We start from the raw sequence: 15276 nt of genomic DNA, 5'->3' as shown, positions 1-15276 counted from the left end.
TCATGGTTTAGTTTAGATCTTTCTGGCGTGGACCTCGGAATGCACTAGGCATCCACTTGCTACTACCTAGTAGAGATTAGCAGAAATGCAGGGAACGTGGGGTGTGGGATTGGCAAGCTTTTTAGCCATTATGCCTTGGAATAACACCATTTTGATTCATCTCTACCCAATCGAGATATCTGTTATTTGGTATCTAGTAATTTCAAGGATTGTTTACTGTCTTGTGGATTCACGATGAGTTCAGATGTTCGAGGTTATGGCTTGTGTAAGCCACAATAAATGTTCAAGCAACGCTTGCAAACGTTCATAGCTAGGTAAAGGAATTGATTTGCTGACAACCAAACAAGGGATTCGACTCCTATATTATGTAACTACTGCCTGTGGAGATCAAAGGGTGGATCTATTTTGTAGAATGCTTTTCCAGTTTTTCTACCTTAGTAAATGGAATTGCGAAAACTGAACAAAAGCAATGCCAGCTCCTAAATTCGTTTTCCTTCCCACTATGATGAGGGAGTAGAGAGCCTGAATGAGTCTTGCCTGAGTTCTGCTTTGAATAAGACGAAGGGTGATTTCGCTTGATTACCTTGATGACCAGCTGTGGTAAAATGGCAAGTAAATGAACGAAGCGCACACATACACAAATTAGGGTGAAGGGGCCAGGGTGACTGCTATGACATATGCTCTCATGCTGCACGGCAGAGCAATTTACATCAACAGAAATGACACAAAATCAGGTACAGAACCATGCAAGAATTTACAGGTCAACCAGGATCACACGGCACCCAATAAATAAGCTGAGATACATCATTTTCGATTAAGAGCGAAAAATCCAAGTCAGAATGAATAAATTATACAATCATATGCCACATCAATCATGAGAATCAACTTGTACAGCATAAAACAAAGATGCAAGTTTTCTGCGCAATGTTCAGCTCACAGAACATAGGGTGAAGCAAATATAGGAATAGTACTACATGGTCAAGAATCCTAGTGCTTGAACCTGTGCTCCTTCCTCGTGCTCAAAACATTCAACACGAACCATTGCTGTGGCTGTCTCTTTCGTTTTCAATACGCAGGATCCTTGATTCCCCAGTCTTGATCGGAAGGTCACGGTATGAATTTCTGATGAAGCATGGGCATTAGTATTGGTGAGCACCCCTTTGCCTTCTCAAAGTATATCTTCATTCCATGTTCCCTTTCTTGTTTCTAATCAGGATGATGCACGTAGTTTTATACCGGTAAACCCTTGAGGTCGTATTGCATAACAAGTCTTTCTACTGTATTTCGTCTCATGACTTGTCTAATGTACAACTCTTTTAAAACTTCTGCTGCCAGCTCCTTTTCTTCTTCATGGGCAATCCCTTCTACTAAAATAGTATAAGTTGTTTCATTAGGTGTGTATCCTTTCAAAACCATCATCTCAAAAATCTCCAAGGACAAATCTGTTCTACCAGATTTACAAAACCCAAGTATAAGAGCATTGAAATTGCCAAGAATAGGCCTATAGTCATTTTCTTCCAATAGCCTGAAAATCTCCAAGGCCTCATCTAGCATTCCCTCAACACACAATCCTCTAATCAAAGATGAATAGGTATAAGGATCAGGAACAAATCCAGACTGTATCATCTCGTATAAAAGCTGAAATGCTGGATATGTGTTCCCTTTTCTACACAAGCTCGAAATCACACCTCTGTAGAAGTCATGGGTAGATGAATTTTGCTTATTACCCAAGCTTTGAATTATGGAGAATGCCCGTTGCACCCTTCCCCCCTCACAGAGCACAGCAATGGCATTAAACGTTCCATCATTGGGATTACAGCTGTGATGAATCATTTGATCTAGACACTTAACCACAAGGTCTGCCTTCCCCTCTTTGCAAAGATGAGAAATTATAGGATTGAAGGTTGCGGCAGAGGGCTGAAATGATGCCCTCATCATTTCATCCAAAACCTGAAATGCATGTTGAATCCTGCCATGGGAGGCAAGTGAACCAATTAGTATATTGTATGTGACCAGAGATGGTGAACGCTCCTCCGAGTCCATTTCAGCTAGAAGCTCGTTTGCCTCTTCCCATCTTCCTTCACAGCACAAGCTCCTCAGTATAATATTACAGCTCACAACATTCGGATTAAATCCCTTTGATGGCAAATCCCTGAAGAACTGAATTGCCTCTTCCGTCCTACCTTCCTTGCACAATCCAGTTAATAAAACATTGTAACTAACCAAGTTAGGCTTCCCGCCCTTTGCAATTATCCCATCCAAAAGCTTCATCGCTTCATCCACACCTCTCTCCTTGTAAGCTGCTTCTAGCAAGAAAGAATGAGTGAATTCATTCGGGACCAACCCCTTTCGCATCAGCTTATCTAGTAACTGCAAGCTTTGATTCAAGTTTCCATGCTTGCAAAGCCCTCTAACAAGCGAATTATAGGTTACCGTATTGGTTGGACAGCCATTTTCCTCCATTTTCTCAACTAACTGCATTGCATACCCAATATTCCCTCTCTTACACAAATTGTTAACCAAAAAAGTATAAGAAGCTGCATCAGGAATAATACCAGACTCAATCGTCATTTCCATCACCCTCGTCGCTTTCTTCATCTTATTCGACTTGCACAAATCATACAACAGCTGTGTTGCTTGAGCAACATCAGGTTTATGACCCTTTCTAACAATAAACTCCAAATGAAAAAAAGCATCATTGAGCCTAATATCCCTATTTCTTGTGTCCTTCCTACCAACCTTCCAATTGGACAGTGTCCAAACAGAGTCTTTAGGGGAAATTGTAATCTGGGTTGATGCCAAAACTCTAGTGAAACCTTTGTTATGCGAAAAAGAATGGAAATTTGGGACATTAGAGAATAACCCACAAGATGTTCTTAGAGTCTCCGGAGAAGGGTTTGTTAAAGGAGACACTGAATTCACCAGAGTTGCCATTGCAAACAGATAGTAACAAGCAAAATTCAAGATTTCAGCTTGAAGCCCAAAATATCAAAACTTGGTGGTTTTCTCAAGTGGTTAGATATTAAGACTTCAGACAAGGAGCAATAATGAGTCAAAAGGACGCGTCAAACATCGAAAAAAAAGCAAAATCTGAGAGAAAGATAGGGTTAACATACACTGAGGATCATCACCACTTGTTCCATGCAAAAAGTTTGAGACTTTTTAAAGAAATGTTGAAGCACAAAGGTAGGTTTTTATGTTTTTTTCTTACGTGTGTTGCTGTTCTTCTGGTCCAGTCCAGTCTCATTCAATCCGTATATTTGCAGTCCTTCTGTTATCCTCCTCCAAGTGTTTTGCTTGCTGTAGATGATCCCACCAAAAACAGAGAAATAAATAAATAAAAAAAGTCTTATTTTTTAAACTTCGATCGTGTAGACCAAGCGTTGTCGTTTACATGATGATTACTAGTCGTTTAGTCCCCCCCAGCTTTAGGACTGGGCTTGGGCTTAGTGACTCCCACATAATTTTTGCTCTCCTTGGAATCGTTTCCCCCTTGCGGTCAACCCGGTAATCTACTAATCTAAAATATAATTAAAATTAAATTTATTTTTTAATTGTTTTGAATATTAATCTAGTAAAACATGAGGATTTATTGATTAATTTATAACTTGATTGATTTAATTATATTTAGATGAGTCTTAACTAGGTTAGCTCTAAGATTTTTTACTATTTTTTTATTTAAAATGATGTTTTATTTTAGAAAAAAATTCAGAATATTGTTATTTTAATGTGTTTTTGATATTATAGTAGAATTTTTTTCAAAGTATTTTTTACTTTAAAATATATCAAAATAATTATTTTTATTTTTGATACCAACATGTCAAAATCTAAAAAAAATATAAAAAAAATTAATTTATTATTTTTAAAGGTAAATATATTTTTAGAAAACACCTGAGAATAAATATTATTACACTCTCAAATGAATTATTAATTAAAATAATATTGTTTTAGAATTGATATGAGTTAACTTTAAGTTTTTTATTAAATTAAATAAAATATTAAATAAATAAAATTCATTTAATTTGATTAAGTTTTCAACTCTAATTTATTTAAAACAAATCCAATCTTAATTTTTGCCAAATCAATAATAATAATAATAATAATAATAATAATTGAAGCATATATAAATATTTTAAAATATTTTTTAATTATAAATATATCAAAATAATATTTTTTTATTTTTTTAAAAATTTATTTTTAATATCAATATATTAAAATTGATTTATATTTCTTACCGTTTTTATCAATAATTCTAATTATATTTTTTTTAATGCTTATATCCAACCTTCTCATCTTAATCACTAAACTTCCTTCTTGTATATGAATTTGTTTGTCGATTTTTTAGAGACTAATCAAAAGTAAAATAAATTAGAAAAAAAAAACTACTTTTGAGGAGATTTGTAGGAGAACAAAAAAGATAAAAAGGACAGAGTAGTGACGACTTACGTGAAGCAAGTTGCGGCGGTGGTCGGTGTTTTCTTCCCGGCTATATAGGAGTATGACATTGCATTGCAGCAAGAAGCTGAAGCATCATTAAAAAGAAAAAGAAAACCCACAAATTCACTGTAATTTATTTATCTATTTATTTTCTCTAAATTTTACATCTTTGTTTTCAAAGACAAAAACAAAAACAAAATGAGATCTTCAAAACAAGCAGCAGCAGCAGCAGCAGCAGCGACAGCGACAGAGAACAACAGAGGCATAAGCGGTCACCTGTTCACTCTCCATCAACGTCTCTATCATGCTCTCAACCTCGGTACCAGGTCTGTTCTTTTTAAATTTAATTTTAGGTTATTTTTAGGTTTTGATTATGAATCAATTTTGTGTTTAAAAATTGACAGATATTCTGAAGGAAAAGAGTGGAAATGGAAGTGTACAGATATTGAAATCCAACGGCATGTCGTCCGCTCCATTTCTTCCTTCATTGAGTCTGCCTCGCCAGACACTTTACATCATCCTCTTGTTAAGGTAACAAACATAATTACTATGATTCTTGTTCTATTTGAGGTTAGTTTTTTACAGTGAAGTTGTTGTTGTTATCAGTGTTGGTTTTGATTTTGTTATCAGTGTTGTTGTTGTTGTTATCAGTCACACTTAAAAATCCAAAACATATGCGCTGGCGAATGCAGATTTGTTTCGATCTAATTCCGAGCATAGCTATTTATTGATGTGCTGGTTTTATTTAATTATAATCCAATTGTTTAAGATTTATCAGCTTTTATGCATATCTTCCGTGTTGATTAAAAATTTTATGTGCTGAGCATCTTTCTTTTGCTTTTGAAATTTTAAGAGGATCAACTCGTTGAATTACAATGGTGTGTTAAGAAACAGTAATACTAAATATACTAATTCTTTGAATATGTATTATGATTCATTGGAATTAAAATTTTTGATGAAGTAACATTTGTAAGCTGTTAGTTAGTGAGAGTGTTGGTATCTCTAGCATTATTCATTAGGAAACAAGGAGTTTTTGGATGATATTTGATGGGACTTGCATAGGTATTTTATATTGCATGTCTGTGGTATTATCTCTCACTTAGGTAAAGGTAATGATCAATAATGATAGTTTATACGTTAGTGCATCTATCTTTGCCTTCAATTTTCAGGATTCCGTGGCCGATATAGTTTGGGCATTGGTATGGATTCTTCAGCATAAAAGTGAGGCTGTATTGAGTATAGCAGCAAATGTGGTTGTAAAGTTGATCCGCATTATACCCAATTCAATACTGCAACCGTATTCATTGTATCTGGTTCATCCTTTAGCATCCTTGCTATCTTCCTGTCGAATGGAAGTCTCAATTGCTTGTGCCACTGCTTTGAATATGATTCTCTCGAATCTGAGTGCAACCAGGGAGAAAAGTGTTTGGGAGATTCTGAGTGAAACGAAAACTGTTTTCCTTATTGTTAGTGGTATACGGGAATTTTCTGGTGGTCCTATGTCTACTGAATATTTCCAAGAGATGGCTTCTCTTTTGAGTACAATACTGCAAAAGTGGTCTGCTTCTCGGTTCTCTGTCTGGAATGATACTAAATTGATGGAAGTTCTAGAGGCTATGCACGAAAATCCTGATGTTTCCATTAAGGTTGCACTTTTGAAGTTATATTCAGGGATAGGTATAATCATATGCACTGAGTTCTTCTTTATGAATTCTATAAGGCTCAAAATTGTTAAACAACGACTCTTGATTTGTATGCCAGCTCTATGTGGTAATGGGGCCATGAAGCTTCTTCAAAATGGGGAAGCCCTTCTACAAATGATGGTTCTCTGCATGGGTAGATCCCGCCCTCTTTCTGTTCAGATGGAAGGATTTAGACTTGCCCAACGCTTAGCGGTAATAATTGTAAACTGTTCTTTCACAAGATGTCTAATTGAGACATGTTAACTGTGTGTAAGTTATTGTGCATCATCTATTGCCCAGACAAATAAACAGGGATGTTTAAAAATGCTGAGCTTATGCTGCGAGCCTATTGTTAAAGCTATAATTGATGGAATGACTGGATGGACCTTGAGCTCGGGGAAGATTGCAAATGACCAGATGTCTTTGTTAGTTGAAGCTTGTCGCTTGGCTCTTATAATTCGCTGGGATGGGGAACATCATGATTATTTTTGGAAGAAAGGAATTGACAAGGTCCTACTTGATCTTCTTCTTGAAAAGTTTCAGAATGGACAGTCTGTACACCTTTTGACACTTGAAGAACAGATGTCTGAAGCACAGGAGGCTCTCAAAGCTGATTTTCTTCTTGTTTTGAGGCCATACATGTGGGATATTCTTGGATGGCTGGCAATATACTGTAGGGAAGATTTCAACCCCAACATTCATAGTCATGAACTTCTCATTGATATGCTTATTAGATGTGCATGGTAATATACTGCTCATATCTTCTAAACTTGCCTTGTTTTCCTGGAGTCCAGTAGATTTTTAATATCCTAGTGATCAACCTTTGTGTTCTGGACCCCTTTCTCCTAGTTACTGATTAATGTTTCTTTTTGATTCAATATTCCTTTGATAGCTTAACTTTTACGGATTCAGTTCGTAAAGGATGGCAAATATGCCAAAGTGATCTGTCCGAGACGTTCAGAAGTGAATCAGCATCAAGGGCAGTTCTTATGATGATTTATTCTCCCTGCAAATACATTGCATCAAAAGCCAGGTCTATGCTGTCTGAAATTCTAAAGCCAACTGGCAAGGAATATTTGAAACACTCGTTGCGCGTTCTCAATTTTACATTGACAAGGGATAATTTTGGAATACCAGATATGCTTCAAACTGGCATAAACTTGGTGGCTTTGACATGCTGTGCTTGTTTGCCATGGTACCGAAGTTACATTGTTAAAAGTGGAGGAGTAAAGACACTACTGGCTTTTATAAAGTGGTGCCTAAGCAATGATGTCCATATAGGAAGGCTGAGCTTTGCTCCTCATTTGCATAATATATTCAGCCAGAGGCTTTGTTGCTGGGTGTGCAAGGAAGACTGGGAAGGCAATGACATACTTTTATTGTATGGGTTGTGGGGGCTAGCTGAGTTACTACACTATGGATCTATAAGCAAAAATCTTGACATTTTTTCTGGCCAGGTGGAATATACTGAAGCTCAGTTTGTTAGAATGCTTCAGGAAATTTGCAGTGACAACTCTGCTCTTGGGCTGAAATGGAATGCTGCATACATTCTAAGTTACTTTGGATTTTATGGTTTTCCTTGTAAACTTGGGAGGCGTATAGGGAAGGCACTTGATGAGAATGAATTTGCAGATACACGAATCATCCTTGCAAAAGGGGAGTCTATGAGTGTTCATGGTGTCGTTCTTGCCATTCGATGTCCATCATTGCTGCCTCCTGAAGAATTATCTCATGATGAGAAAGCATCTGATGGTTCTTCTGGAAGATGTGCTGTAGATAAGCAGTTTGGAAGGTTTAAGAAAGATATTCGCTTATCTTCACACGTTGATAACCAGGCACTGTCCAAGTTGTTGGAATTTGTTTACTTAGGATATCTGCATGCCAGTGATGAACATGTGAAGAAATTGAAGATTCTTGCTAAACATTGTAGTTTGCAACCTCTATCAACAATGCTTGGCAGAAGACGTCCAAAGTGGGGCACTCTTTTCCCCATCTATGATCTTACCCCTGCTCTTGCTCCGACTGGGCATCACTTTTCGTATGGTTTGCTTCTTGATGTGTGCCTCAGGACATTTTTCATTGTGTTGGATCAGCGTGTCTTATCCTTTTACATTTTTGTTCACTAAGGTCTCTTTAAATGATACGTGATCCTATAGAAGGGTAATTGAACAGGCACCCTTTGGGCCTTTTCCTTTCTGAGGCGCCATCTAGTTGGCATTTGTTCAGTGTACACAGCAGTTGTGATAGTTTGGCTTTCAGTGTCAGGTTTTTATATTGCCATTCTCTGATTTTAACTTGCTTTTTGTACAATTAGTTGGAATTCACCCTTCAACTAGGCACACACAAGAGAAAATCATAGATGTTTTCCAAAATGGCTGTTATTTTTTCTTTATTTTCTTCCCTTTTTTCTCATGTCCTTGTGTTATTTTTTTTCTAATTTTTTTTTTTATTTTGACTTGTTTCATATTGTTTTTGTCAAATCTGTGTTCAGGTTTGCAGTTTAGCTTTTACTTGTTCCTGCCATTTATATCTAGCTAAGCAATGATGGGTGTACATGTATCTTCTAGGATTACACTGTATGTTCTAGACTCGTGAGATAATAATTTTTTATATCATGAGATGGTAACTTGTAAGCTCCACAAACTGTTTTTCCCAGTGGTTAGTTGGGAAACTGCTTCCCAGCAAAACTAGATAGCGTGCTATACTGTTGATAGATACTCTTGATGGATAGTTAATATGAGATCTACGCTTATGGACCTCGTGTGTGACTCTTTCCCCATAAGTTTGCTAGCCTGTCCATCCAATTCAAAGGAAGAGTTCCCCCACCCAGAAAGGGCTTTTCTGCTCATTCCTCCTGTTACTCGTGAATCTTCTATTGCATGGGATTTATGGATTTAAATTCTACATTTATTTGGTATATGCATCTTAGTTGATAGGATGTTTGACTAAATTTGTAATTTTGGAATAGAAGTTTTTAGGTGAATCTGTATTGTGTTTGCTACCTTCATGTGGCTAATCTTTTGGAGCTGTTGGTGGTAATTCAGTTTGTCTCTGATTTTAGGGACATCATCTTGAAGCCAAAAGAAACTGAATCAATCTGCTGGAAATGTAGAACGTGCTCCCTGTCATTGCCGCACATGCATGCTCACAAAGTTGTATTGTCATCTAGTTGTGATTATTTGCGGGCTTTGTTTCAATCAGGCATGCGAGAGAGGTACATACATTAGTGTTTTGAGTATAGAACTTCATTTTCACACTTGTTTGTTGGTTCATTTAATTGATTGAAAGTGTTGAAACTTATAATACATCGTCAAGGGTTTGTCTGCATCTTATTGTATGCAGCTGTGATAAATAATTTGCTAGGCAGCTTACTATTTTATTTTCTTACTGTCCAACTTATCTTGTATTTGGGGAAAGTGGGTGCTACGTGGTGAGATTGGAAGAGTCTAGGTAATCCAAGGGCACATAAGCATATGTGTGTATGCAGGACATAGCTGTCCGCTGCATGCTAAAATAGTGGGATATTTATCATACAAGTATTCACCTATGGTGGACAAGTACTGGGTAATGGAGATTCCACGTAGTGACCTAGCTTGTTTAGCTTTCTTGCAAGTCTTTTTGTAACTGGTATTCATATTAGAATAAACAATCTCTGAAATAGTAGTTTTAGAAGTCTTTCTTTTCTATGTTTCCTTGACAACCGACATTCCTGCTCTCCAATTTCATTGCTTTGGATTTTTTTTTATTTTTCTGCTTTTGTGACATTTCTCATGTTATTTATGCATACAGTCGCTCCCAAACCATAGAGGTTCCTGTCAGTTGGGAGGCAATGATTAAGCTAGCGAACTGGTTCTACACTGATGAGTTGCCTAAACCTCCCTCTGGTTGTTTATGGGATAATATGGATGATGAGGAAAAGCTACATCAGCTGCAACAATATCTGGAGCTTTGCTGGCTAGCTGAATTCTGGTTTTTGGAAGACGTTCAGGATATCAGCTACAAAGTGATTGTATCTTGTCTGGATTCAGCCAGACAGCTGTCTATTAAAATAATCAAGATTGCTTCAGAGTTATCTCTTTGGAAATTGGCTGAAGTTGCTGCAAATTACCTTGCCCCTTTCTATCGTCAACTATGCCACACAGGTGATCTTGAAGCACTGAATGAAGAGCTAGTTGATATGATTCGTGATGCCTCTGTTCGGCTTTCTCAAGAAGGGTAGTGAGACTTTCCAAGTTGATTTACTTTTCCCTGGATGGTTTGAATTTTCAAGTACAAGACAGGAGTTGAAACTTAGGATCTCCAAATGCAACGGAACTGAGGAATGCAGATGTGTTTGCCTGCCGGTGAGATCTTGTATAGTTAGACATAGTTTTAATGAAATTAGGTTTTGATACTTGGTCTTCTGCTAATCATTTTACATTAATTCCAGAAACCAGGGTCATAGTTTCTAGCATTTCTGGGCAGAGCAATAGACGATAGTGTCTTTTGAATTTAGGTGCTACTACTTTATGACTTACCCACACTACATTGGTGGAGGGCGCACTTATTTGCCAATCTCAAATCTAAAATTTTCATGGGTATTTTTCAGGGTTCAAGATTGCAACCTGGGGAACATCGATTGATTTTCATTTCTTTCGTGACCAACAATCTCTGTGCTGCGTTTTATCCGAACAGTCGGATAGGTTCGTATCTTGTATCGAAGTGCTTAAACCACTCGAGTGCTGAGGATAACAAGTTATGCTATATGAAGCAGCTAATTCATGTTGTCTTGATTTAGCAATAGACCATGAAGGATCCATAGCCTTCATAATGGCCATTAACACCATGCAAGGCCTGCTAGGATATCGGATGATCAATCTCCACATCATCAGAAATCATTTGAGGCTCCAAAACACCAGTATATTGACCCCCATATCACCATGAAAAGGAGACAATATTTCTGCTAATCGCTTGCTGTCAATAGCACTAGCAAGTAAATTAAACTTGAGCCGGTGAAAAGATCCACGAACAAGTGCATGTAAAGCTGGAGCTTTTGTTGAGAGTTCATGCCTCAGCTTTAAGAATATTAGCAAGATTCCCAGTTCCCAAATCATGGTAAAATCTAATAGCCTTAAATTGATTTCTTTTGGAGATAGATCCAAGTGAACATTATTCGCAACCCATTTCCTATTCAATGCACCCACCTGTGACAGGATTCAATATGCACATGCTAGGTTTATACCAAGCTGTTGAATCAGTCTCACGTAGACAAATCAAGCGGTCGTGTGCTTCGGTCTCATACAAATACCTAAAAACTAATGCAGGAGATTTTGGAGAATATGAGCTATGAGATGTGGATTTGTTAAAATTAGGTCATCTGGAATGTTTAGTAGATATATTTATTTATCAATCATATGAAAAGAATGATTTTTTTTTTCCAAAATATACTGAAATGTTATTAAGATATTCTATAGTTCCTGTTTATAACCAGCTGAGGTTAATAAGATCCTCAAATTAGACTTTAAAGATATTATTTTTGAGTTTTTAGTATTTTCCTATATAATTTTGGTCTTTTTTTCTCTGTATTTCCTAGCTTTTTAGTTTTTCTTTCTTTCTTTTCAGATTATTTTTAGAAATTACTTTTCTCTCTCGGTTATAAGTTATTTTTAGAATAATTTTTTACTGAGAATATTATTCAGACTTTTTACCTTTTAGTGTAAGAATAACAATACATCTAGGGTTCATTCCTTATTTAATTAGTCCAAGCTGCGTTACGAAATGGTTGCAAATCATAATCCAAGTGCTCAAAAAACAATCATCATCGCATCTCTCTCCATGAAGATTTCGCAGATGGCACTGTAGAAGAATCATATTTGAAACAATGAAAGAAACAAATACAGCATTATTATATGTATCATATAAGCTCGATAAATTAGTAACCTTGATTAAATAATATTTTTATTCGGTCCGGTCCGGGTCAGTTTTAAAATTTAAATAATATAACGATTAAGTCTGAAAAATGTTAATTTATAGAGCTTAAACTGATTGTTTATGATTTGATTTCTCTTACAGCTTTACCAGCTAGTTTAGCAGAAACCAAATCCTAAAGATTAGCAGCTTATCCTTTCCGAATTCGGAATCATAGTTCCACAAGAAATAAAACCCTTCCCTTCCCTTGACACACACGCAAAGAAGTACTCTTCTTTACAAACAAGGAATCCTAAACCAACAAGGAATAATGCATTCTCCTCTACCATGCCGCTCTATAAAACCAGGAGAGGCTTGTTTATTCATATTTGTGTTTCTTTGTGTTCTAATTCTTGCATTCTTTTCGGTATCCTCTTTTTCGATGGAGACATCTTCAGGTTCTTCTCCAAGGAACTGCCTTTTGGCTGCTAATGGTGGTTCTTTACAAGGAATTCAAGAAACCAGGATTAATGGGTTGCCACAGTATCAGGCCTGGTTTGCGAATTCGACTCTAGTTCCACCGCCACTGTTTCCTGGAACTATCTGGGGATCAAACAGATTGGGCGATGGATGGGATTTTCAAGGTTCAAGATTGCAGTCCGGGGCAAAGAGTTTTGTTCCGAATTTAAACTACTCTCCGAGTGGTTCTGTCGTCGATGAGGGAGCAAGTATTGTTGGTTCTAACACAGGACCAAGTGATTACAGTGTGGTGAAGAATCAAGAAAAGCTTAACAACGTAAGGAACTTCATTTGTCTGCTTCAAGGAGATAGATTTGTCAACTATTGTTTAGACAAAGATGGTTCAAAAACACTTCATGGTTTATTGAGTTTGAGGGACCCAGAGATTACATGTCAGATATGCAAGAAAGTTTTGGACTTGTCATCAAGAGGAAACCCCGTTTTTTTCGAGCTGATGCTTAATCAACATGGATGGCATGTCTTTTCTGAGCTAATTGATTCCTTGAATCATCAACAGTTGAAATTGATTACATATGAGATAACCAAGGACTTGTCCATTTTTATTGCATTGACATTCCACACACACGGTTCGAACTTGATAAAGAAGGTCATTAGAATACTCAGGAGATCACATTTGATTTCGTCCGTGACCAACAATCTGTGTGCTGCGTTTCTTCTGATCATGACCAATCGGATAGGTTCGTATGTTGTATCGGAGTGCTTAAACCACCTGAGAGCTGAAGATAACAAGGCATTATATGAAGCAGCGATTACATGGTGTCTTGATTTAGCAATAGACCATGAAGGATCCATAGCCTTAATCAGGGTCATTAACACCATCCAAGGTCTGCAAAGATATCGGCTCCTGAATATCCTATCTAGAAATGCAGTATTCCTGTCGCAGGATCCGGAAGGGAACTATGTGATTCAGAAGGTCATATCAATCAATAATCCTTTATTCACCCAAAATGTATGTCATCTCCTTATAGGCCATTATGAAACCATATCCTTGCAGAAAGGAGGCAGTCATATTGTCGAAAAATGCTTGGATACAGAGTGGAAGGGTTGGATAATTGAGAATTTTCTAAGCAACACCAACACACTATTGCATGTTGCTAAAGATGAATTTGGTAATTATGTGATCCAGAAAGCACTGAAAGTCACCAAGAAATCAGGCAGTCCACTCTACCACAAACTTTTGTCGCGCCTGAAGCCACATCTTAGCATTCTGCAGTCTGGATACGGAAGGAATGTCTTCAATTTGATCACCGGTGGACAGTCAGTTAAGAAGGTGTAGTTTCATGCAGATCCTGTTTTGTTCTCATTATGTCGTAACTATGCTACTTCACATGCAAGAGTTAGCTGTCTCTTAGTGTTTGAAGAAGGGTCTTCGGGGAATTTGAGATGAGATTTCCCCCTTCTTCTTCCTCTGTCCATTTTTTTTGGCAATCCTTTTAGTTGTTGTCATATTTACTTCTCGTAATGTAATGTTGTTCTGCAGTCCAGAAGGGAAATATTAACATAAGCAAGCAGTTAAATGGTTATTGTCTTTTTGTTCCTAAAGGCAACACCAAACCTTAACCCAATTACATTCGCCTCTCTTCCCTGCATCATAACTCACAGGAAAGTTTCATAATGAAAACGATTGTCAAGCTCGGGAAAAAAATTCAAACCCTTGATTACTTGACCATTAAAATTTTGATATTGTATAAAATAAAGCATAAAACTTGAATTATTAGTGAGATTCAAGAAAAGTTTTATATTACTCTCGAACACGTTATAATCGTAAATTATTCACAAAAGAAAAAACTAGACTGATAGAAAGATTTGACGAGAAAAAAAACATAACAGAGGGATTTTGCATGAAGCCATTATGACAGATCATGTTTTAAGCCTTACTTTATTTGCAAGCAATATGTTTGAGTGGAATTTGAATGGAGAACGAGCAGTATCCAGCCTTGCATAGACTTCTCCTTCAGCACTATACCGACACAATTTTTCATTGCAAAATAATTGAATGTCCCCGTTTTCTTGGAATTCCACTTCTTTGACAAGACGAATTGAGCATAGAAAACATAAAATAAATCTATTTCTTATACAGTTTTGGAGTGAATTTGAAGGACATGAGACGTATCTTTTCAATCCTCATTGTCTCTCGTCTCTTCTATTTTGAAATAGTAACCTTGAAGGACATGAGACATATCTTTTCAATCCCCATTGTCTCGTCTCTCTTCTATTTTGAAATAGTAATCAAACGTTACATAAATGTTGAAGACACATTGAGTTTTTTACGACAAGCATTTTAGTCCATAATTTTACGCTATAAGATTTAGATGATCATCTGTCTGTAACAGCAGAAATAATTTGGTGCTAATTAATCCAAGTGTGTTCAAGTCAATGCCCTCACCCTTGGGAGGATTTAATATGCACACGGTAGGTTCATAGGTAGAGTTGAACCAGTAACACGCAGACGCCATTGCATGAATTACCTAACTCGAACCTGTTCCTGGAAACATGGCTGCATGTAGTTCAAGGGAGCATTGCTCATCGCTAATTTATAGGGTTTTCTTCAATTTCAATAACAAAATCTAAGGTCCAAGCGAATAGACTGCCGTAAGTTACAAAGACACCTGCACTTTTCACTCTCTTCTCTATTCAAAGCCATTGCAAAGTACTCCACAGTTACCAGCACAAGCTGTTACATAGAATCCAAACCATCCAAAGGTTTCTCCATCTATTCTTTTCCAAAACC

The 15276-nt window shown here is 36.9% G+C and overlaps 3 protein-coding genes across 9 annotated transcripts; 2 read left to right on the top strand and 1 right to left on the bottom strand.

The window, feature by feature from the left end:
• Positions 1-790: 790 nt before the first annotated feature.
• Positions 791-3324, bottom strand: LOC133689314 (pentatricopeptide repeat-containing protein At1g79080, chloroplastic-like). Its single transcript, XM_062109132.1, has one exon. It carries the CDS (start codon positions 2932-2934, stop codon positions 1231-1233), a length of 1704 nt encoding a protein of 567 aa, XP_061965116.1. The 5' UTR covers positions 2935-3324; the 3' UTR covers positions 791-1230.
• A 1008-nt stretch (positions 3325-4332) lies between these two features.
• Positions 4333-10895, top strand: LOC133670812 (BTB/POZ domain-containing protein At1g04390). Of its 7 annotated transcripts, XR_009834170.1 has the most exons (9): positions 4339-4763; positions 4842-4968; positions 5607-6332; positions 6420-6862; positions 7012-8157; positions 9181-9333; positions 9909-10462; positions 10549-10614; positions 10708-10895. XR_009834170.1 is itself a non-coding variant. In XM_062091433.1 (8 exons), the coding sequence occupies exons 1-8, from the start codon at positions 4636-4638 to the stop codon at positions 10336-10338; spliced, it is 3069 nt and encodes a 1022-aa protein (XP_061947417.1). In that variant the 5' UTR covers positions 4340-4635; the 3' UTR covers positions 10339-10699. The 7 variants fall into 7 exon arrangements, 3 of the variants coding, with proteins under 3 accessions (XP_061947421.1, XP_061947403.1, XP_061947417.1); XR_009834168.1 differs by lacking the exon at positions 10549-10614; XR_009834167.1 differs by having other exon boundaries at positions 9909-10614.
• A 1552-nt stretch (positions 10896-12447) lies between these two features.
• Positions 12448-13821, top strand: LOC133671055 (pumilio homolog 12-like). Its single transcript, XM_062091678.1, has one exon. The coding sequence runs from the start codon at positions 12448-12450 to the stop codon at positions 13819-13821; it is 1374 nt and encodes a 457-aa protein (XP_061947662.1).
• The last annotated feature ends 1455 nt before the right edge of the window (positions 13822-15276 follow it).

The sequence above is a fragment of the Populus nigra genome, chromosome 1 (genome assembly GCF_951802175.1).
Source record: "Populus nigra chromosome 1, ddPopNigr1.1, whole genome shotgun sequence".
Lineage (NCBI taxonomy): Eukaryota > Viridiplantae > Streptophyta > Magnoliopsida > Malpighiales > Salicaceae > Populus > Populus nigra.
Note: the sequence above shows the minus strand (reverse complement) of the source record. Positions and strands in the feature narration are given on the sequence as shown.